We start from the raw sequence: 23,749 nt of genomic DNA on the forward strand, positions 1-23,749 counted from the left end.
ATAAACCTGTGTTATTATCATTTTATTTTACAGGTTTTGCATCTGTACTGGCAGGGGGAGCAACATAATGGAGGAGCCCCTCAGCCAATTACATATCTCTCCATGTTTTATCCAAATCCCCTGCTTTCTAAATGTATTTTGTATAATACTAAACAATCCATTTTAAGAATGGACTCTCTTCTAGAAATTAATTTATGAGACTCTAACATGACAACATGACAACCAAATGGCAGAATGCTAGAATCAAATGATGGCGAAACCCTATACTGGCCTGAAAGTGTCATGCTGTGTAGAGCACGTGCGCAGGGCCGCTGGCGCTGCGCATAACATAAGGACCCGGGACACAGTTGTGATGGTCCGCGTGGTCCGAACTAACCCCGGGCCACGCCTCCTTTATTTTTATAGGATACGCGGTGTGACATTGCACACCCGCGTATGCGCACGTCTGCGTGCGCGATCAGCTAGACTGCTAACCCTCAGTCTACGGACATTACATTCCTTTTAACCTTTATTAGAAAACAAACAATAACTATCGCATGAGACTTATTATGCAGGGTTCTACTGACAAAGTAAGTAAAAGGCCGTGCGGCCTGTTACCAGTCCGGTGGCTGATCACCCTGGCCTCAGTCCACAGCAAAGTCAGCCAGTTGCGAAGACGGGGCCGGATTCCTTCTCAGTCCATAGCCCGATGCTTCTCCGCGGAACAAGGTTCTCCGCGGGGCCTCTTGTTGGGGCGTGCCAGCAAGGCTGGGCCTCGTAGGGAAGTGGGGGCTGCTGGTTGTTGGTGTCCCTGTGGCCAGGGGACCTGCTGATGGACTGTTCGCTTGGGTTCCGTGTTCGCTTTCTGGCGGACTGCTGTGTTCTTCCGGTGAACAGGGTAGCTCTTGGTCTGGCTCTTGGCAGGGGTGATTCCCTGGTTGAAGGGCGGCTTTCTTGAAGAAAGATATGTTCCGCGTGACAGTTTCTCAACTCCTTTGAGCTGTCACCATGGTGCCGGTCCCGCGCGTGACTGTCCAAGGCCTTGGTTCGAATGGGAGCCTGAACTTGCTCCCGGGGTATCTGTCTTTCACATAGACTTGATCTCTTTCCTGAATGGATGGTTCTTTGGCTTTGCGTCGGAAGCTGGCGTAGTCATTTGATCGCCTTCTGTTGACCAGAGTCCGCCGGGGGCTTATTTGGCTTGGAGTCCAGGTGTGATGATTGGGGAGCGTGTCTCGGACTATTCTTCCCATTGCTGATGGACCGGGTGCAGCTTCAGTGGTGCGGTGGGGCGTGAGCCGGTACTCTCTCAGGAATGTGTAGAGAGCCCTTTCCAACGGGGCTTCTTCAGCGTGGGCAATCCGGATGACTTTATTGAGGGTGAGCATGAACCTCTCGGCCTCCCCATTGGCTTGAGGCCACCGGGGGGTCACCTTCCGGTGTTGAATTCCCCACTCCTTGAGGTACTCTGCAAACTCTTGTCCCTGGAATGGTGGCCCATTGTCGGTCTTGACTCGCTCAAAGATGCCGTGGGTGGCGATGATCTTCTCAAACTTGGTTATGACTTCTTTGGCGGTGAGTGTCGTTACTATTTCTACTTCCGGATATTTGGTGAAGTCGTCAATTACGACGAGCATGTATCTACCATCTGGAAGGTGTCCAAAGTCCGCACTGACTTGTTCCCATGACCTCTGTGGGTTGTCCTCAGTGATCACTGGGGGCGGGCATTCGGGTTGCCCGGCCGCTTGGCACCATTGGCATTCCTTGACAGTTTGTTCTACTCGGGTGTCCATGTCCGGAAACCACACTTTCGCACGGAGTCTGCTCTTGTTTTTTACCATCCCTTGGTGCCCGCGGTGTGCCAGCTCAATTGCTTGTTGGGTTAGGTTCGTAGGCATCACGATCCGTGGTCCCCTCAGGAGGCACCCTTGGCTGTCTACAGACAGTTCCTCGCGGACTTTTATAAGGGTTTACAGGGCACTCTTTGCCTGGGGTGTTCTCTTGCTTAACAAAGCTTGGAGAGCTTTCCACTCGTTAGCCTGTACTGCGTGTATCACTAGTTGGAGGACTTCATCACTTCGAGTTGCCTCGACGATCATGTCTATGCTCATGGGCAGGGGTCTTGACCTCTCCAGTACCACCTGTACGTATTCCTCCGTCTCTTTAGCATCTTCCTTCTCTTTGTTAGTGGCTGCTCTGGGATGCCTCGAAAGGTAGTCTGCCGGGTTCGTTGCTCCTGGTTTGAATTCCAGCTGGTAGTCGTACTCCTGGAGTTGCAAGATCCATTTCTCTATCCTGGGCGGAGGTTTGGAGACAGACCCTCGGAATAGGGGAATTAACAGTTTGTGATCTGTGGAGACGGTGAATGGGTGTCCATACACGTATACATGAAAATGCCTGCAGGCCCAATGTATTGCAATTGCCTCTCTCTCGATCTGGGAGTACCGCTGTTTAGTCTCTGTCAGTGATCGGCTGGCGTAGGCAATGGGTGCCCAGTCTTCCTCTCCTTGACGCTGTGTCAATACTTCTCCCAGGCCATACGGGCTTGCATCCACGGCTATGTTGGTCGGTTTCGCCGGGTCGAAGTACGACAGGGTCTTATCCGCCGACAGTGCTGCCTTGGTGTTCTGGAATGCAACATTTTGCTCCTCTCCCCACTTCCAGGGGGTGGTGGACTTGGTGAGTTCCCGCAGGGGCCTGGTGAGGTTGGACAAGTCCGGAATGAACCTCCCGCAGAAATTGACCATACCGAGGAAGCTCCGTACTTCCGATATGTTTGTCGGCGCTGGGGTCGCTTGCACGTCTCTCACTTTGTCCGGGTCTGGAGCGATGCCTTGGTCCGAGAATGTGTATCCAAAGAAACTGATTTTGTTTTGGAGGAATTGACACTTCTCGCGGTGTAGCGTTAGGCCTGATTCTTTGATTCTCTGTAGCACGCCTCTCAGTCTTTGGTGATGTTCCTCGACGGTGTTCGCGTAGATAAGCAGGTCATCGCTGACGTTTAGGACTCCGGGGAGCCCGCTCAGCACTTAACTGATGGTGTTTTGGAAGACTTCGGCGGCGCTCGAGATCCTGAAGTTGAGTCGTCGGTATCGTCTGAGACCCACATGGGTGGAGAAAGTGGTTATGTACCGGGAGTCCGGGTGCAGGGGCAGCTGATAGTATCCTGACCGAAGATCCATTTTGGAGAACCACTTCGCTCCGTTCAGCTCCCCTAGGATGTCGTCGATGGTGGGCGTCAAATGTTGTCCCCTTTTTACTGCTGCTTTGGGCAGGCGCATGTCGACACAGATGCGTACCTGTCCCGGCTGTTTGGGTTTTCGCGCCACCACTATTGGTGATACCCACGGGGTGGGCCCGCTGACCTTCTCAATGATGCCCTGTCGCTCGAGAGCTTCGAGTTCCTGTTCCACTTACTTCCTCAGGTGGAACGCGATTTTTCGGTGCCTGAGGGCTACCGGTTGGATGGATGGGTCAATATGGAGGGCCACCTCTTTGCCTTTTAGACACCCGATACCTTGGAATGTGTCTTTGAATTCCTCGAGGATGGTGTCCAACTCCTCTTCCAGCACGGCCATCGCGAATGATATCAGCTGCAGATCTTCTGCAGCCTGTCCACTGAGGAGCATGCCGCTGCCCTCCTTGGTCACGTAGACTGTGGAGGAGATCTCCTGGTCTTGGTGCTGTATTTCTGTTTGGAAGCAACCGATTAGAGGAATCGGGGTCTTTTGTCCATATGCGAAGACTCGGATCTTGGCTGTCTTCAGAGCCGGCTTGTCCCGCAGTTGGTTGTAGACGTTGGCCGCCATGAGTTCTATCGAGGCTCCTGTGTCGATCGTAGCCCTCACCTCTTGGTTGTGTATCCTGATGCGGCACTTCGGGAGACGTCTCTTTTTCCTCAGTGGCTGGTCGATGGCGAATATGTAGTGGTCGGGGTAATCATTGAAATCATCATCCATATCTTCACTGTCTGGGCTTTCTCGGATGGCGTGGGCTGCTTCAGGTTTCTGCTTGGATGACCTGCAGACCGATGCAAAATGGTTCATTCACCCACACGAGCCGCATTTCTTCCCTCGCGCTGGACATTCTTGAACGCGATGAGGCGTGCCTCCGCAGAATCCACATTCTTTTCGGCGCTCGTGTGGTTTTCTTCCTCCAAACTGGCGTTGTTTCGGTCGGACAATGTTGATCTGTTCGGCTGTGTTCACTTGCTCCGCTTTGACTGGTCTATGGAGTGCCGCTTCCCTGTGTGACGCTCTCGCTTGGGACAGTTCTTTAGATCGGCTTAGTTTCAAAATGTCCGCCAATGGTTTTCCGTCTTCTTGGAGGATCTTTACCCTCAAGTTGGAGGAGTAGCAACCTTGTATTATCTGGCCACATATCTCTTCTTGCTCGTCGCGGAAGCCGCATGTGCTGGCAAGTTCCTTGAGCCTGCCGTGGAATGCGTCAAGGGATTCGTCGGCTTCTTGTCGTGCTTGTCTGAAGATAAACCGCTCATAATCCTTGCTGGCCATCGGCTCAAAGTGCGCGTTGAGCGCGTTGAGGAGTGTGACGTAGGTGTGTGGAGTCGCCTCCACCAGGGTCTTGTAGATTCTGTGTATGTCTTTCCCACCAAGATGAAGAAGAAGCGCCCTGCGCCTTTCTCTCGCCGTTCCAGCACCTTCAAAATAGAATTGCAACCGCTCCGTCCAGTCTTTCCATCGTGGCGCCAGGGATGCCGGTGCGCCGTCGACCAGAAATGGCTCGATGGGGGGAATTGCCGCCATTTTCAGCACGTGGGGCTGTCCTGTACTACGACCGGTGATCTGGAGCTGTTGCGCTGGTAGTGGGGATTCGCTGACTCCCTTCTCCGAAAGGCCGCTTCAGTGGCCCAGAGCACGATCAGGCCGGTGAGGACTGGGCCCCAGACCGGTGGTGCACTCCTAGGGACGTGTGGAGGGGTGTGGGGGCTCCTCATGCCAGTCGGCGGCAGCGCTCGCCCTTACCCTGTCCTGCCTGACGATGGCGTAGCCTCTGTCCTACCCCCACGCCTGCTGGGGCCACACTCGCTGCCACTCAGTCGAGTCCAGGCACTGCTGGGGGGGTGGTCGGTGCACTGCGCCGGTAGGCAGTCAAAATATCGAAATTAAAATATCGAAATACAATAATATCGATGTTTTAATATCGATGGTATAGTATATCGATGTGCCATAATATCGACAGACAGAATATCGTGTCGATATTTTTGTATGTGTCGATATTTTCAGTTCTCAGTTCTTGGGTAAAGGGGTATTTTTTGGGTTCAGGGTCAGTTTTCAGTTTTTGGGTAAAGGGGTATTTTTAGGGTTCAGGGTCAGTTTTCAGTTTTTGGGTAAAGGGGTATTTTTAGGGTTCAGGGTCAGTTTTCAGTTTTTGGGTAAAGGGGTATTTTTAGGGTTCAGGGTCAGTTTTCAGTTCTTGGGTAAAGGGGTATTTTTAGGGTTCAGGGTCAGTTTTCAGTTTTTGGGTAAAGGGGTATTTTTAGGGTTCAGGGTCAGTTTTGGGTTTTTGGGGTACAGGGGTATTTTCAGGGTTCAGGGTCAGTTTTGGGTTTTTGGGGTACAGGCGTACAGGGTAAAAATAAAATAAATTTACATTTATTTTAAATCAATTAAATGAAATTAAAAAAAATAAAATTACATTAAATTATTAAGTTTTTAATTTATTTTAAATGTATATGTATTACTTTGAATTTTTTAATTATGTTTTAATGTTTTTATTTAATATTTGTTAAATTATATGTATTTTAAAATTATTTTTACATTATTATTAATACATTTAAAAAAACGATATTTTTAATTTCGATATTTTTGTACTACGATATTATTTTTTCGATATTTTTGTACTTACCATTATGTAGATATAATTTCGATATTTTTGATTTCGATATTTTTGTGTCGATATTTTTGTATGTAGATATTCTGTCTGTCGATATTATGTCAGACATTCCACTGCGCCGCCGTGCGGAGACACCCGCTGTCGGGGCGGGCCGTTCAGATCAGGCACTCAGCCTCCAGGGTAGTGTGCGCACCAGCGCGATGTCGAAGGGCAAATGGGAGAGGCAGGTGGGGTAGAGCATGGGTCCCTTCAGACCCTCGTCGCCATTGTCGTGCTGTGTAGAGCACGTGCGCAGGGCCGCTGGCGCTGCGCATAACATAAGGACCCGGGACACAGTTGTGATGGTCCGCGTGGTCCGAACTAACCCCGGGCCACGCCTCCTTTATTTTTATAGGATACGCGGTGTAACGTTGCACACCCGCGTATGCGCACGTCTGCGTGCGCGATCAGCTAGACTGCTAACCCGCAGTCTACGGACATTACGGAAAGGTCATTATAAGACGTCATACAAATTATATAAGCAGGATGAACCAAGAACCTTCTAACATTTACTAAACTACAAGATGCGTTTACATTAAAGAACATTACATTTTACAAGTTCATAACAATAAGATTTTGTCAGAAGGAACTTGCAGTTATAGGTAGAGATCCTTCCATAACTCAGTTTGTGCACAACTAAAACAAGATTGACCACGTGGTATCCAAAACCTATAGATTTCTACAGGCAATTCAACAAAGATTGTACATAGCGCAGAACAAAAATGAGGAAAGTGAATGCCAGGAAACAAACCAGGCACTAAACTCGAAATTCATATTGCAATATCCGTTTAAACGCACAGTCACCCTTTCCTTGGCGCAAATCAAGTTATCCTACTACATAGAAACTTTTGGACACCCCAACATCTACATAATCTGAAACCAAGAGAAAATCCTACATGTTGGAGTTGTAATGCATACATAGGACCCTTAACTCGTATTCTTTTCTACTGCTCTGCTGTACAAACCTACTGAGACGTATTATATTCCACTTGGTGAGAATGACTCGCATTTACCAAAAGAGCTCATAACATGTCCAATCTACGATCTCCATGGAGAGCCCCCGGAAACGGATCTGGGACATGTTAGATTCATTTATCACAAAGGTGAAACCGGCTTGAAAGTTAAAGTGAAATAGATACCGTGGAACTCCCCATGCACCAACTACTCATACTCTTAGATCTGTCACAATTCGCTGTGATTTTTGATAATTAGAACAGCCTATTGTAGTTCTTGCTCATGTATATGTGTTTCAATGTGCCAAACATTAAACAACTGTGACGCATTGTGATTTTCCTAACACCCTGGCTTTCTCCATAGCCCTTACTGGTGTACACATATCTGAGTGCTGTGTTCGTGGCTGCTTTTACGGACAACGTGCATGCACTCTATGTACTTTGATTTTAGATCTGAATGTTTTTCTCTCGTTTTGTCGTACTTTAAGAAAATAAAATGCATTCTTTTGAGCAAAAAAATGATTTCGATATCAGCTGTATCTAATGAATGAAGTACCTGCTATAGGATAGTAGCTGCAATAGGGGTAGGTGAATGATACGTTCAAGTTGTGGCTCGAGGAATCAAGAAAATTGTAAAAGGTGCGTCATTTCTGTGAAATTTCAACATATCCTACAAAATACTAACTTTAACAAAACGCAGTTAAGCAAAGTGTACTCGTTTTAGGTACAATGTTAAACTCTTGAAAATGTAGCCCATAGCACTGAAAAACTAAAATTATTGTGTTACCAAAAAATGTGTGATGTGTTTTTTCTTTAAATAATGTGTTTTGTTATAGACAATCCAGGATTTGTTAGCGTCAGAGGGACAGCTTATTGTTTTTGAATGCCGAGTAAAGGGAGCTCCTTCTCCGAAAGTGGAATGGTACAGGGAAGGCTCATTAATTGAAGATTCGCCTGAGTTTCGAATTTTACAGAAAAGTAAGTATTTTGTCATTGTTATGAACCAATGCTATTTTTAATCCTGCATTTATTTAACAATACTTGTCTACTTTGGAATGCCAGTTTTGCATCGCCAAAGTAAATATACGTATGAATTTTAAAATGAATAAATGTTTCAGTAAGCAAACATTTATTTTGGTATATTGTTATATGTATAACAAAATAAATATTTGCATTCTACTAGAGTAACTCTGTCCATAGCCAGGCACTGCGCATTCCTGAAGTAACCAACGCCTTATTCTGCCATGGTTAAGCCAGAGAAATTAGACATCTGAATTTGCGATGATGTCTAAAATACTAGACATACCCCCAGATGCATCAAGCATCCATTTTGCGATTCCTTATTAGCGAAAAATAAGGAATCGCTAATAAGGAATTCCTATGGGCCTAGAGGCCCATAGGAATGAATCGGAAGACATTCTCAATTTGTGAATCGCAATTAGCGAATCGCAAATTGAGAATGCGATTTCAAGGGTGCAGGGGTGTCCAAAGGACACCCTGTTGCACCCCTGAAATTGATCTATGCACATATGTTGCGCACACACATGCCCTTAGGGCATGTGTGTGCGCAACATGAAACTTTGAAAAATGCACTTTAGTGCATTTTTTAAAAGTTTTTGCAAATTACCATGAAGTTCAACTTCATGGTAATTTGCGAGCCCTATTAGTAAAATCGCTATTTTTTAAACTTTAATGCATTGCATTTAAGGAATCTCAATTCGAGATTCCTTAAATGCAAGTAATCGCAAATTTGCGATTTCTTATTTTGCGAGTTTTGCATTTGGGATGATGCATCCCAAATGCAAAAATACCGGTCGCAAAGGGGCAGATTCTCAGAATCTGCCCCTTTGCGACCTGATTTTACCTTCATGAATGTATGCCATTGTTATAATGAAGGCAGGAAATCAGAAACCCATTATATTGTACCTCAGTTAGTGCATACAAACAGTATGCAACATGGGTGGCACATTGTTTAAAAAGCTACATGTAAATGGAGCAAAACTCTGTTGAAATCTACTTGCCCTGCCAATAAATCAATTTGTCCCGCCTGTTGCCTACATCAGTTAGATGTGCCTACTTTTGTTATATTTATTGTACAATATGAATATGTCACTAAAGGCTTGAATTTGCAATGTAACATTTGCGATTGGGAAAACAGCGTTCAAAACACATTTACATAGTGCGCATTTTACTGCAAATCAGTATTAAATATTTAATAGTACACATTTGTGCATAAGGTATTTACAAAGAAAATATAATTCAGTAACATTCTCGAACCAAACTTCTGAGATTCAATAGGATCCAGTGGACATAAATGTTATCCCTGACTGTGTCTCAAGTTCAACTGAGTGTTCTCCAGCACCAGGGAGGATGAGCTCAGGAATTGGAAAAAGCCAGAGCTCGTTTCTTCTTAGGAGAAGGCTCTGCAGATTTTAGTCCAAAGTACGTCATCAAATCTTCATCTCACAAGATGTGCAATATTCTCACTTGGTTGAATTAGAGAATGTGGTATTGTAGCACTGTAACAGTAAACTGGAAAGCTCTTTTGCGTATGCTACCATGGGATCATGGTGGGGTGTGTGTCAGGTTTATGCATGAGCTAAGGAAGTCTTACCAATGGTTCAAAGCGGGAAACACTGTAAAATCAGCATTAGTTCAATGTGCAGCCTGGTGTAGGAGTTTCCAACTTTTCCAAACATAAAGCCTACTTCAGCTGAATGAAAATCATCACAAGCTACCAACAATTTTTTTTTATCACTGTACAATATTGACAGCACCTGCAAACACTACATTAGTAACCACTAGACAAAAAGCTCTGAGAGGCAACATGAACAACATGTGAAGTAGTAAAGGCACAGTTGCCAAACATGCACAAATGAGATGAGAGGTTGTCTTTATATGTTAGATCCTTTATTTCAAATGGTTTGTTGGATTGACAATACAGCGAACGAGTTTCGCCCGTATCTGGGCTTCTTCAGGGCATCAAAGAAGGAAAACTCCTCGGTATAAGTGTTCAATTCCAGTGTGATTGACCAATAAAAAGACCTAAAAGCTATATTAGAAGATGTATTTCTGCATTCAAGTATTTCAGAAGGATATAGAAACTGTAATTGTTCAATGAGGAGCTGTTTGGCGAGAGTAATACACAAACACACTAATGATGTAGAGCTGTAATCCACATTTTAAACCGTACACGAATCTGGTTCCGGCATCACATCAACAAAGGATTCAGTTGGGTAGTGTAGTAGTTGTTGCAGCACACATATTTAATACTAGAATGACACAGGTTCAATAAATGCTTATTGAAAAAGTCCCCATCCTTTATTCAGTGTATCTTTCTGAGACACAGTGAGCACGGGTGACTGAGCGAAAAGTACTGTTCTGTTTCCACGATCTCTGAGGCATCAGGGATGTCATGTTTGATGGTCGCCAGAAACTAGTGACTCCTTGGTAAGGTTGGGGGGCTTGTAGTGGCACTCTAAACAAGCTGGTTACATATTAACATACCCTTTTGAGGTGTCTGGAATCAGTCTGGACCCCAATCCCATAGTTTATGTTGTCTAAACTCACAGATCCTATATAGGTTTATAGGAACTATACGACATGGCGCCTGAAGTTGGTTCAGTTCTTATTTAACGGTTCAGTAGTAGTAGTTCAGTTTTGCTTTCTCAGAGACCCCTACTCACATATACCCAGAGACGGCTGGGGTGGAGAGGGAAAAAATCATCCACAGCAGAGCAGGTATGTCCCATATATTGGCTGTAGGTTTGTTCAAGCTTGAAGGATTACAGTTTCCCATATTGTGCAAAACCTTATCTCTTTTCCATACTAAAAAAACTTCCTTGAAAAAGGTCTGTCCAAAATGAAGCTGCACTGGGGAAGATGAACTGGAAGGTGCAATAAACATTTCATAAAATGTCAGAAATTGACTTACTTTTAAATTAGCAGATTTTAGAGTGAAGGAAGTGGCCCGATTAGGGTCACCCGGGTCACTCAGGCCTACCTTTCAGCATTCCATACCAAATGAAGAGTCAGTCAGACAGTAGAGAATACAAACAAATATGTATTTATTCAGGTACACTCAGAGTGAAGCCCAGTCTGCCCAGTCACTTAGGAGTGCTGCAGAGGGACTGACATCAGCAGGCATAAAAATACATTATGTACATTTCGGAACCAATGAAGGCATGCTCATAGTAGAATTTTCCAAGCAGATGCAGTTAAACAGTGAAATACAGAGGATAAGTTTCGATTCAGATGTCGGGCACACATTATCTACTACTTAAGGTCGTTCTGCCCGTGCCTGCCACTAGACATGTGGGAAAAGGCCTCTATCTAGTGAGAAAGGTATGTACTAATAAGAACAGTCTATTCATTAGTGAAGCAAAGCACAAACTTAGGGTAGCGAAACTTAACAGTAGGCGGTTTCTCAGAAATAGGAAAGAATTAGTTTTGATCATGAGCCAAAATGGCACTTAAATAGTAAATGGTGCAGCGAATGCTAACTCACAGACTTACAGAGGATAATACGTAAGCAGAAACATTTCTAGTCTAACAAGAGCCCCAGCATTAGGTGGGCCTGTTACCTTTATGATTCAGGCACACGAGCCATACTGGACAGAGGTGTTCTATTTTTGGGTCAAGTTCCCACCTGTAGATGCACGTACACAAACATTTCATTCTTATATCGAGGATGAAATACCAAATGAATACAATCCATATGAGGACATAGAAGTCCCGTTAACGAACCTGGAACGTATTAACTAGTTTAAAGTCACCCTCCCACACACCACAAAAAAAGTGAGACTTGGTACGCTCAGCAGAGATAGAGCTACTTGGCCATTTCTAGCTGCTTGCACACTGCATCCAGAAATTAACACATTGCCAGTAGCAGACTCATGTCCACTTCACAAAGAAATAAGAAAACTTTACAGACATCTGACACAGTTCGTTATGCAAACTCTTACACTTCAGCCCACAAGGGTCACTCCGGCAGGTCAACTACATGGGACTACAACAAAAATCACCCCACAAACGTGATTAGGGAAAGAATGCCCACTAAACATTACCAAATGCCATTCTAGATAGCATAGAAAATTACACAGCTACAGGCAGTATTTCCACAGACAGGCTCATAGGAAAAACACAGATTACTAACGATCTGCTTGCCAATTGGGATAGCTTCCCAGGTAGAGGATTGTACCGCTTGGGGTACAGTCTTTCCTGCCCTCTATACAAGGACTCTTGGTACCCCTTCAATAGCAGTCATACCAGAAGTATTAAGACAAATACAGAATGAGTACGGGCAGAACCTGCCCTAGACTAAGGAATGAAATTTATAGACATTTTGTCCCAGGTATCTACTATTACGTTAGCAAACATAAAAGGGGAGTCAGCAGCGGTGGTTATACACCAAGGCCTGAGGGAGTGCACTCCTGTACAACAGGAGAGGGAATTACCTAAAATTATTGAAGAGACCTATGCTTCGCTAGGAAGAGATAATTTGGGAGCTAGACCTGTGAAACCACAATTAATGGATAATGAAAGGATTACTCAAAGCAAGCACTCGATTCTTCTAAAAAGAAATGGGATAATAAATAATAAAAAAAACAAGCATAATCAATCACAATCAAGGGGAGGGTCTCCTCAACAGGAGCCCTCCGACAGGAAATATAACTTTAGAAACTGTTACAATATTAAAAAAAAACTGACAGGTATCAGGATAGTGATACACGTTCCTCTCATTCCTTTCAGGGTTCATTAAAAAACTCTGAAAGGGAAGGACAGTCCGAACACAGATCAGTATCTGTTGCTAGCTTTAATGTAACTAAGACATGCAACCAATATCTTCCTAAATGTTCTGCTTTCTTAAAAAAGTTTCCCTGAACTGATGCAAATCCTGGTCAATAGATGTTCAATTTCATTATGATTCATGGTCAAACATCCTGTGACATTTTGAGAAACTTTTTGTAGCGTGGGTGGCACTTCTGTTTTCTTAAATATTTCCCAGAAGTGACCAAAATGCGTCATGTCCTATAAGTCAAAGACACCTGATAAATTTGTCATTTTGTGGTCAATCATTGAAAGAGTATAAAGATCTGCGCCTCAGTCAATTTGGCGGACTACCCCGCTGCAGTGTCACTAATGCCTGTCTGGTGTCCTTCAGCCCTCTATCTCCATCTTTGGCTGAAGCTCTAATTGGTTCTGGTACTTTAAAAGTGTCTCTTTCTCTCTCCTCTGCATTGCCCTTATTCTAAAACAGTATTGCAATTGCAAAGCAATAATGGTTGTTCCTCCTAACTTAACATGTGCGTTCCTTGCATTGCAGTCACGTGTAGTTTGCATTTTGAAAGTATTTTGTGAGAAAGTGGCTCTATATATACTGGACTATAATTAAGTACAGCCTGTATAGAGTCTATAAACCCCAAAGATATATCAGAGGTTAAAGTCAGGACTGACCTTACTCTCAAAAGTGGTAGCTTGGTCGAGCAGTAAGGCATTACCAGAGGGCAGTGCAAAGCATTTGTTGTACACACTTAGAAAGCAAAGGATTTCACACACTCACAGACTGAACTCCAGGCCAGATGTAGTTGTTTTATTTTTAGAACCAACAGGCATAAAAATATACTTTGCTAGATATGAGTATTCTCATGTAATTACTTTGCAAGGAGGCAATAAAAGTTGTAAACACAATAGGTACAGGGGTTGCTGAAGGTAACTCAAGTCTAGACTCACTTTAGCATTGAGCTCAATGGATTGTTATCATAAAAGTACAGTTGATTACAGTACAGATTACTTTAGTAGTTCCAGGACTAGATCCTATATTCAGTCCTGGGGTCTAAGCTGAAACCACGTTAGCAAAAACGTTTTCGTTACTGTAGTGCATTTTCATGAATATAAAGCTGTTTTAAAAGTTCACACTTAGAAACTTTTCAATGAAAATCTGGCAATGTTATTCAGTGGGAGAAAATTCAGGTTGCAGGTAAAATATGATCGCGTTACTTTTGTAATCCAGTACTGGGCTCCTATGGCCAGCACTGGGGTCTTAACTTAAAACAGGTATGTAATTGCGTTTCAGTATTTCATATGATTTTTAAAGAATATTTCAAGTTTTCAAAAGTAGACACTTAAAATAAATTTCATAGAAAAGCCGACAATGGGTTCCTATGGAGAAAATCCAGATTACTAGTAAACCGTGTAAGGATTACTTTGGCGGGTCAGTACTGGGCTGCAAGGTACAGTACTGGCTTCTCCCCTGCTCACAAGTGAGTACTTCGGAATTCGGAATTCGGCTGATTTTATATGAATATTTTCAGTTTCCAAAACTTCTCACGGGGCGGCCGGGTGCAGAGGTAGTTAGGCCCAATAATATCCAATGAGGGAAAGTGGGCCTTCGGTTGGTGGCTGCTGGCTAGCAGGCCACGCGGCTGTGGGAGCTGGGCTCCTGGTCACTTGCTCAGGGCAAGGGGGGGGAAGTAGGACGGGACAAAGGTGGCACAGCCAGCGGCACTCGGGCGGCTGGGTGCAGGGTGCCTTTGAGCCGTTGGGCGCTCAATGTTATCCAATGGGAAAGGTCAAAAAGGAACAAAGGCTGCAGGCTCGGGACAGAGACTCTCCAGGGACGACCAGCACTTCGATAGGTAAGTTAGGATCTTGGAGCACAGGTAGGTACCCCAAAGGGAGGCACAGGGGGCTGTAGGGCGCCGAGTGCAGGGGTGTTTTTGGGTGTCATAAAAGCTTACCCTCAGCTGGTCGCGGTTGGGGTGGCCCCTGGTTCTGAGTCTGCAGGCGTCATCTGGTTCTTCGAGGAGGGTCTTTGTACACTGGACTTTGGGTCCCAGTCTATGGGGGGACGTCCTCGTGGTCTTGGTTCAGTTGGTTTCGGCCCGGGCTTGGCAGGTGCAGAGTGGGCTGGTCCGGAGCTTCCTGGCTGGCACCAGGGGGGTTGTTGCAGCTGTGCCTCTTCTGATGGGAGTCCCAATCTTTAGGAGGGTCAAGGCAGGCAGGTCCTCTGGGTGTCCCAAGGTTGCTGTCCACAGGAGTTGCCGGGATTTAGGCAGGAACAGGTTCCAGGATCGACAGGCCGGTAGGGCTGGTGCCAAGTCAGTTGTTGTCGTCCTGTTGTTAGCATCTGCGCGGCGGGTCTTCTTACACTTGATCTTCTTTCTTCTTTTGGTATCGGGATCTGAGGAAGGAAGGTACAGGGAGCCCCTAAATACTGAATTTAGAGGCGTTACAGGTAGGGCAAGGACAGGGACCAGGAGAGGAGCAGGCTATGGGGTGGGTACACCCCATAGCCTGCTCCTCTCCTGTGGGAGGGGGCAGGAGCCTAGCTGTGACTGGGCAGGGCTACCCATCTTCAAGATGGCCGGATCCCGGGGTTGTGCTTCACCTCGTCTCCCCCACCTGAGGGGTGGGGATGGCACAGGCTGGCACACCCCCCTTCCTGATGTAGTTTTTCCCACCAGTCTTCTCGCCAGAGTGGGGTCAAGACTGGTGGGGGCCAGTTGCTGGGTACAGTAAATGGTCTGGAGAAGCTCACAGAGGCGGCATGTCTTTGAAGCTTCCCCCTGCCCATCCAGGAGGAGGAGACCTAGCACCTCGCCCAGGATGTGCCTTGTTGCAGGCCCAGGAGAGCAGGGGCTCTCCACCCAGGGATCCAGCAACATGTCTGCTGTGTGGCAGCCTCTGCAGCCACTCAGCCCAGACGTGGATTGTAGGTTAGGTTTTCAGGGGGCATCTCTAAGATGCCCTCTGGTGCATTTTACATTAAATCCCACTCTGGCATCAGTGCAGGTTTAATGTGCTGAGAAGTTTGGTACCAAACTTGTCAGTCTTCAGTGTAGCCATTATAGTGCTGTGGAGTTCGTAATGACAACATCCCAGCACCGTATACTCTGAATGGCATCACTGCACTTACAGTGCCCAGGAATGGCCCTGGGTACTGTAGGGGCACAGGACTCATGCACCTGTGCCCACACCTCTGGCATAGGGCACCCAGCTAGATAGGTGACAAGTATGCCAGGGCAGTGGGTCCTGTGGGCATGGCACACAGGGATGTGTGCCATGTCGACTCTTGGTTTAGTTCTGTACTTAGACACTCAGCCTGCAAAGGCAGTGTGTTGATGTCAGGGTACAGGGCCCCTGAGGGTGGCACAATAAGTGCTGCAGTCCTCAGGGGTCTTCTCTGGTCACCATGCCCTGGGCACCTAGGGTACCATTTACTAGGGGCTGATAGGTGGCCAGAGGTGCCAATTTGGTTTTAGTTTCAACACAGTTTTAAGGAAGGAACACAGGCCCTGGGTACCTGGTTGGCAGGAACCCATGGCACACTCAGTCAAAGCACATCAGCAGTTCAGAAAAAAGTGGGGGCATACCAAGGCAAGAAAGATGACACTTTCTCACACAACCCCCCCAAACGAAAGGTGAAGAGACTAACCTTGCCCTAGGGAGTCTACATTGTCTAAGTGGAAGAACCTGGAAGTCCATCTGCATTGGCATGGGCATTCCCTGGTCGGTGTTCCACTTCAAAATCCATACCCTGTAGGGAAATGGACCATCTCAATAGTTTTGGATTTTCCCCTTTCATCTGCATTAGCCACCTGAGAGGTCTGTGGTCAGTTTGAACCAGGAAGTGAGTTCCAAACAAGTAGGACCTCAACTTCTTCAGGGACCAAACCACAGCAAAGGCCTCCCTCTCAATGGCACTCCAATGCTGCTCTCTGGGGAGTAGCCTCCTGCTTATAAAAGGAACAGGTTGGTCTTGGCCTTCCTCATTGATCTGGGAGAGGACCGCTCCTTTCCCCAGCTCTGAGGCATCAGTCTGCACTATGAACTGCTTGGAGTAGTCTGGTGCTTTTAGAATGGGTGCTCAGCACATTGCTTCTTGCAGGGTGTCAAAAGCCTTTTGGCAGCTAACAGTCCAGTTTACTTTCTTGGGCATTTTATTGGAGGTGAGTTCTGTGAGGGGAGTCACAATGGACCCATAGCCCTTCACAAACTTCCTGTAGTATCCAGTCAAGCCAAGGAATGCCCTGACTTGGGTCTGGGTGGTTGGAGCTGCCCAGTCCAGGATACTCTGGATCTTGGGCTGTAAGGGTTGGACCTGGCCTCCACCAACAAGGTGGCCCAAGTACCCCACAGTGCCCTGCCCTATCTGGCATTTTGATGCATTGATAGTCAGTCCTGCAGATTGCAGGGCTTGTAGAACCCCCCCAAGGTGGATCAGGGGATCCTGCCAGGTGGAGCTAAAGACAGCAATATCATCAAGATAAGCTGCACTAAAGGACTCCAACCCAGTCTGGATTTGGTTCACCAACCTCTGGAAGGTGGCAGGGGCATTCTCTAACCCAAAAGGCATCACAGTAAACTGATAGTGCCCATCAGGGGTGGAAAATGCTGTTTTCTCTTTGGCTCCGGGGCCATGCCAATCTGCCAGTACCCTGCAGTTAAGTCAAAGGTGCTGAGGAATTTGGCTGCTTCTAGATTGTCTATCAACTCATCTGCTCTTGGAATGGGGTGAGCATCTGTCTTGGTGACAGAGTTGAGCCCTCTATAGTCCACACAGAACCTCGGCTCTGTTTCCACTCTGTTGATGAGGTTTGGGGACCAGAACCACTTGGCTAGCCCAGGGGCTCTCAGAGGGCTCAATTACCCCTAGCTCCACCATCTTGTCGACTTCAGCTTTGATGCTTTCCTTGACTTGGTCTGATTGGTCTGATTGTCGATAGATTTTGTTTTTGACAGGGTTACTGTCACCAGTGTCCACATCATGGGTACACGAGCTGGTCAGACCATGGGTCAAGGAAAAGATGTTGGCAAACTGTTGCAAGACTTGCTGGCAGTCCGTCTGCTGTTGGGGAGAGAGGGTGTCTGAAAAGACCACTCCATCTACTGACCCATCTTTTGGGCTGGAAGAGAGGAGATCAGGGAGAGGTTCACTCCCTGCTTCCTGTTCCTCATCAGTCACCATCAGCATGGTGAGGTCAGCCCTGGCATTGTAGAGTTTAAGGCGGTTCACATGGATAACCCTTTTGGGTGTCCTGCTGGTGCCTAGGTCCACCAAGTGACCTCACTCTTTTTTTCCAGGATAGGGTAAGGGCCACTCCATCTGTCTTGGAGAGCCCTTGGTGCCACTGGCTCCAAAACCCACACCTGTTGTCCAGGATGAAATTCAACCATGGCAGCTTTTTGGTCATAGCAGTGCTTCTGCAGCTCCTGGCTGGCCTCAAGATTCTTGGATGCCTTGTCCATGTACTCAGCCATTCTGGACCTTAGGCCAAGCACATAGTCCAAAATGTCTTGCTTGGGTTCTTGGAGAGGCCTCTCCCAACCCTCTTTCACCAGACAAAGTGGTCCCCTTACAGGATGAATAAACAGAAGTTCAAAGGGTGAAAACCCCACTCCTTTCTGTGGCACTTCCCTATAAGCGAAAAGCAGGCATGGCAACAGGACATCTCTTCTCCTTTTGAGTTTTTCAGGGAGTCCCATGATCATGCCTTTCAAGGTCTTGTTGAACCTTTCCACAAGACCATTGGTTTGTGGATGGTATGGGGTAGTAAATTTGTACTACACACCACACTCCTTCCACATGTTTTAGGTAAGCAGACATGAAGTTGGTACCTCTGTCTGAAACCACCTCCTTAGGAAACCCCACCCTGGTGAAGACACCCAGGAGGTCCTTGGCTACTGCAGGAGCTATGGTGAATTGCTTCAGGGTACCTAGTAGCATGATCCACTACTACTAGAATGAATTTGTTCCCTGTGGCTGTGGGAGGCTCAAGTGGACCCACAATGTCCACACCTACCCTTTCAAAGGGTACCCCTACCACTGGCAGTGGTATCAGGGGGACTTTGGTTTGCCACCTGTCTTGCACTCTGGCCTGACAGGTAACACAGGAGCTCACACACTCCTTCACCTTTTGGTTCATCTGGGGCCAATAGAAGTGGCAAACTAGCCTATCCCAAGTCTTGGTCTGCCCCAGATGTCCAGCTAGGGAGATATCATGAGCTAAAGTTAGGAGGAACTCCCTGTACTTCTATGGCACTACCACCCTCCTGGTAGCTCCAGGTTTGGGATCTCTTGCCTCAGCATACAGTAATCCCTCTTCCCAATAAGCTCTGTGGGTACCACTGACATCTTCCTGTGCTTCTTAAACATCCAGCTGCCTCAGGCTTTCAAGAGTGGGGCAGTCTCTCTGACCCTGGCACAACTCTTCCCTAGTGGGTCCCCCTGGGCCCAGGAGTCCAACCTGGTAAGGCTCAAGCTCCATGGGCTCCATTCCCTCTGGGGTTTCCAAATCCTCTCCCTGAGGAGAGGGGTCCTGAGAGGCTTGCTGTGTAGAAGCTGGTTCCCCAGTCTTCTTGCCTTTTCTCTTGGTTGGTTGGGCCATGCTTACAGGCTCCAAACCTACTTGTTCACCCTTCTTTTTGCTCTGTGCTCTGGTTTGCACACACACCAGTCTAGGGATACCCAGCATGGCTGCATGGGTTACTTGCTCAACCTCAGCCCAGGCTGAAGTTTCCAGGTCATTTCCAAGCAGACAGTCAGCTGGCAATTGCGGAGAGACCACTACTAGTTTCAGGCCAGTAACCTCCCCCCAACCAAATGTCACCATAGCCATAGGGCGTTGGGTGGTAATGCTGTCAGCATCGGTGACTGGGTACGTTTTCCCAATCAAGTATTGCTCTGGGGAAACCAGCATCCCCTTCACCATAGTGATACTGGCACCTGTATCCCCCAGGGCTTCTACTCTAGTTCCATTAATGGAGGGGTATTGCAAATACTTTTTACAGTTGGGTGGCCAACCAGCTACAGTGGCCAACTCCGTTTCCCCCAAGGAGACTAGACTAGCTTGAGTGTATTACCAGATTTGCTCTGGGCACTTGTAGGGGCAGTTTTTGTCTACAGTTAAATGTCCCAATTTCTTACAGTTGTTACAATAGGCCTTGTTAGGATCAAAGTTTCTTCCCCTATAGGGCTGCGGCAAATAGGGAGTAGTTTGGGACCCACCCACCTGTACAGGATTTTGGGGCCCTTTGGAAGACTGACTTTTTATCTTGGGGATTCTCACCACCTTTCCCCGGGGAGGTTTTGTGACCACCTTGTTTTGGTCACCCCAAGTGGCTGTCCTTATCACCCTAGTCTTGACCCAATGGTCTGACTTCTTTCCCAATTCTTGGGGAGAAATTAGACCTAGGTCTACCAAATGCTGATGCAACTTTTCATTTGTGCAATTACTCGAAATATGTTCCTTCATAAACAAATTATAAAGTCCAGTAAAACCATGCACACTGTGTCCAGTTAACCAACCATCCAGTGTCTTTACTGAGTAGTCTACAAAATCTATCCAAGATTGGGTCTGGGTTTTGTGAGCTCCCCTGAACCTAATTCTGTACTCCTCAGTAGTGAGTCCAAATCCCTCTATCAGAGTTTTCTTCATGAGGTCATAAGACCCTGCATCTGGCCCAGAGAGGGTCAGAAGCCTATCTCTGCAGTTACTAGAAAACAGTTCCCACAGGAGTGCCCCCCAGAGAGGTTTATTTAATCTTCTGATATCACAAGCCCTCTCAAAGGCTGTAAACCACTTGGTGATATCATCACCTTCCTTAAATTTAGGGACAATCCCTTTGGGGATTTTAGGATCATAAAATTGCTCTTTATCCTTATTATTGATATTGCTGCCACCAGAGTTGTGAGCTAAGCCCATCTCTTTCCTTTCTTTTTCTAGAGCCAGGAGTCTGGTCTCTAGGTCTAATCTCTTGGCCAACTTTGCTAAGAAGTTGTCCTCTTCATTGGGGACCTCCCCAATGTGTTCTCTGGGGCCCAGTCTACCTGTGTGGTTCCCAGGCTTCCAAAGACTGACTCTTGGAGTTAAGGGTACAGGGAACCTTTCTTCCCTAGGGATGGTGGGGGGACCATAATCCTCCTCCTCTTCCACCCCTTCTTCCTCTGGCTGGGTGTCACCCTGCTCAGAGGGGTGGTCTTTTGCATACTCAGCCAGGAGCTCCTGGAGCCCTTGTTTGGTTGGATGCAGGCCTACAACTATTTTTTTTAAACTTTGCATAGGGCCCTCAATTCTTTGAATTCCAAGTGCAAGTAAGGTGTGAGGTCGAGTTCCTCCACCAGGTCCACATTATCCTCACTAATAGCTGGGTTCTTTTGATACATTCTAGCCTGACAGTTCTAACCCTCTACCCTAGTTTATAATGACTTTTATTTTTCAAAAATGCTAATGGGACTTAAGCAAGGCCCTAAAGTGTGATCAGATGGTAACCAAGTATTCCAACAAATGCAAGTTTGTATCTCACTGCTGATCCACCATTGTGAGAAAGTGGCTCTATATATACTGGACTATAATGAAGTACAGCCTGTAAAGTGTCCACAAACCCCAAAGGTATAACATAGGTTAAAGTCAGGAATGACCTTACACTCAAAAGTGGTAGCTTGGTCGAGCAGTAAGGCAGTACCAGAGGGCAGTGCAAAGCATTTGTTGTACACACTCAGTCAGCAAAGGATTTGACACACTCTAAGACTGAACTCCAGGCCAATTGTTTTTATATCAAAAGATATGGGGCCAGATGTAAATAATCACATATTACCAATGCCTAAATATCGAATTTTACCGATTCGGTATTTAGGAATCGGTAAATGTGATGTAGCTAATGATTCGGTAAATTTTACCGAATCGGTAAGAATCGTATTTACCGATTCGGTAAGTCCCATTCATTCTAGGGGCCTGGAGGCCCATAGGAATGAATGGGAATTACCAATTTGGTAAATACCGAATCGGTAATAGGGGGAAGACCTACAAGGGTGGCAGGGTGTCACATTGACACCCTGTTGGACCCCTGAATAGAGCATGGGTGCACATGTGGCACACATCGCACTGTTGTAAAAGCAAAATAATTGCTTTTGCAAAGGTTTTCTATATTTACCACCAACTTGTAGTTGGTGGTAAATAACGACTCCTTAACTCAGGAATGCACTCACTTGAGTGCTCTCTTCCTTAAGTCACCGATTCGGTAAATTACCGAATCCTACAATCATGCCACCTACATTCAAAATGCCAAATACCGATCGGTAACGGCCGAAATTCGGTAATTTCGACCGGTATTGGGCAACCGACATCTGGCCCATAGTTGTTTTATCTTTAGAACCAACAGGCATTAAAATATACTTTGCTAGATATGAGTATTCTCTTGTAATTACTTTGCAAGGAGGCAATAAAGGTTAAAAACAAGTTTATTTAGACAATTGTCCATAAAACATTCTAAAAAAAATACATGTTATTTAAAACCTTTAAATGAACCCCCCTCCTCCCCACTCCATCCCCATTACATTTCATTTTTTTAAATTCTGTTTAACAGATCGTAGGAACCGAGAAATCCCAACTGCCACATCTAAATATCTCATCTCAGACAGTAACTCCACCGCCTTGTTCCTATGAAGAGCATGATATTTAAAAAACAGAGGTCTTAAAAACCTAATCCGATTTGCAAGATAAAGAGCGCAGTCCATAAGAATATGCACAATAGTGCATTTGGCTTTCAGAGGGCAGGGACAAAGACCACTATTATTTTGCACCCCTGTCTTATGTGGGTGGGATGAATAAATTGGATTGCATCCCACCTGAACCCTTAGGATTTCGTTTCTCAAACCTGGATCAGGTAACTGTGATAAGTAAGGGAAAACACCATCCTGGCCAAGTGAAGCTAACGAGAAGCTAATAGATGATTTCTTCTTTAGATATAATAAATCACATTTTTGTGACGCCATAGCAGCAGATTCTCTCAATTTTCGTTTCCCGGGAAAGGTGAGCCAAGATGTGACTGTACCACTATTTAAATGGCAATTCTTCATTGTGGTCATTCTGGTTCTAACGGTTTTTGCCCACAACCTTTCGCTGCTTTGGCTCTCTTCCCAGCACAATCTGGATACTTTAGCCACCTCCTCATTCTCCAACAGGGTGTTGAAGTATCTTAGAGCCAGGGTGGCAGCAGCCATGTTCCAAGATACCAGACTGAACTCTCTCCTTATAGCCTGGACCATGCTACCTTGTGGGAGTGATATAAGTCTTTTAAGTACTGCCCCTTCCAGTCTGTCCCATTCATAAGTTGGATCAAGAGAGAATATCTCTCCTCCATACAGGCCTATTGGTGGAATCTTCCCTTCATAGGCCTTTAATAATGGGATATGGGATAGGCCCCCAAATCTACTATTAAATCCAGATAAACAGCTTTCCTGCAAAAGGTCCTTCTGCCTAGTGGCATCCCAATGTGCGCCCCAATTCAAATTTTTCCTAAAAGTTAAACCCAGCTATTTATACATATCCACTTGTTCCACCACCTGAGAATCAAGATACCAGGAAAAACTCTGCACTTTGTTCCTAAAAATCATAATTTTCGTCTTTTCCAGATTAATACAAAGCTTGTTCTGCTTACTATAGGAGGCCAATGCGTTGATTTTCCTCTGCAGACCATTTGGAGTGTAGTCCATTAATACCAAATCATCTGCATAGAGCAAACAAGCAATATGCTGATCCCCAATTTTAGGCGAAAAAGACTTTGATTGGGAAATTACTGTTGGGAGGTCATCCAAAAATAGACTAAAAAGCAGGGGTGCTAAAACGCACCCCTGACGCAGGCCATTGTCGATAGAGATTCTTTGGGACAACCGCCCTGTCTTGTCTAACTCCACCTGAGCCCAATTGCCAGAGTGCAGGGATTGAAGGGCCCCAAGAAGATGTAGTGGTAATTCCCAAGCAGCAAGTTTTCCCCATAAAATATCCCTGTCAACAGAATCAAAGGCTGTCCGGAAATCTACAAAACAACTGAACAGTCTTTGATTTTCCTCCACTGCCTTACGAGTAATAGCCCACAAAGCAAAGCAGTAGTCTATGGTTGAATGGCCCTCCCGAAAGCCC

At 46.1% G+C, this 23,749-nt stretch overlaps 1 protein-coding gene across 1 annotated transcript in view; it reads left to right on the top strand.

Annotated features, from left to right (window-relative positions):
* Positions 1–23,749, top strand: part of MYPN (myopalladin) — a 2,138,596-nt gene that overhangs the window by 692,207 nt on the left and 1,422,640 nt on the right. The window contains exon 7 of the mRNA XM_078643205.1: positions 7,664–7,805. Within this exon, the coding sequence (XP_078499331.1) occupies positions 7,664–7,805 (142 nt within the window). The remainder of the gene's footprint in view (positions 1–7,663; positions 7,806–23,749) is intronic.

The sequence above is a fragment of the Lissotriton helveticus genome, chromosome 5_1 (assembly GCF_964261635.1).
Source record: "Lissotriton helveticus chromosome 5_1, aLisHel1.1, whole genome shotgun sequence".
Classification (NCBI taxonomy): domain Eukaryota; kingdom Metazoa; phylum Chordata; class Amphibia; order Caudata; family Salamandridae; genus Lissotriton; species Lissotriton helveticus.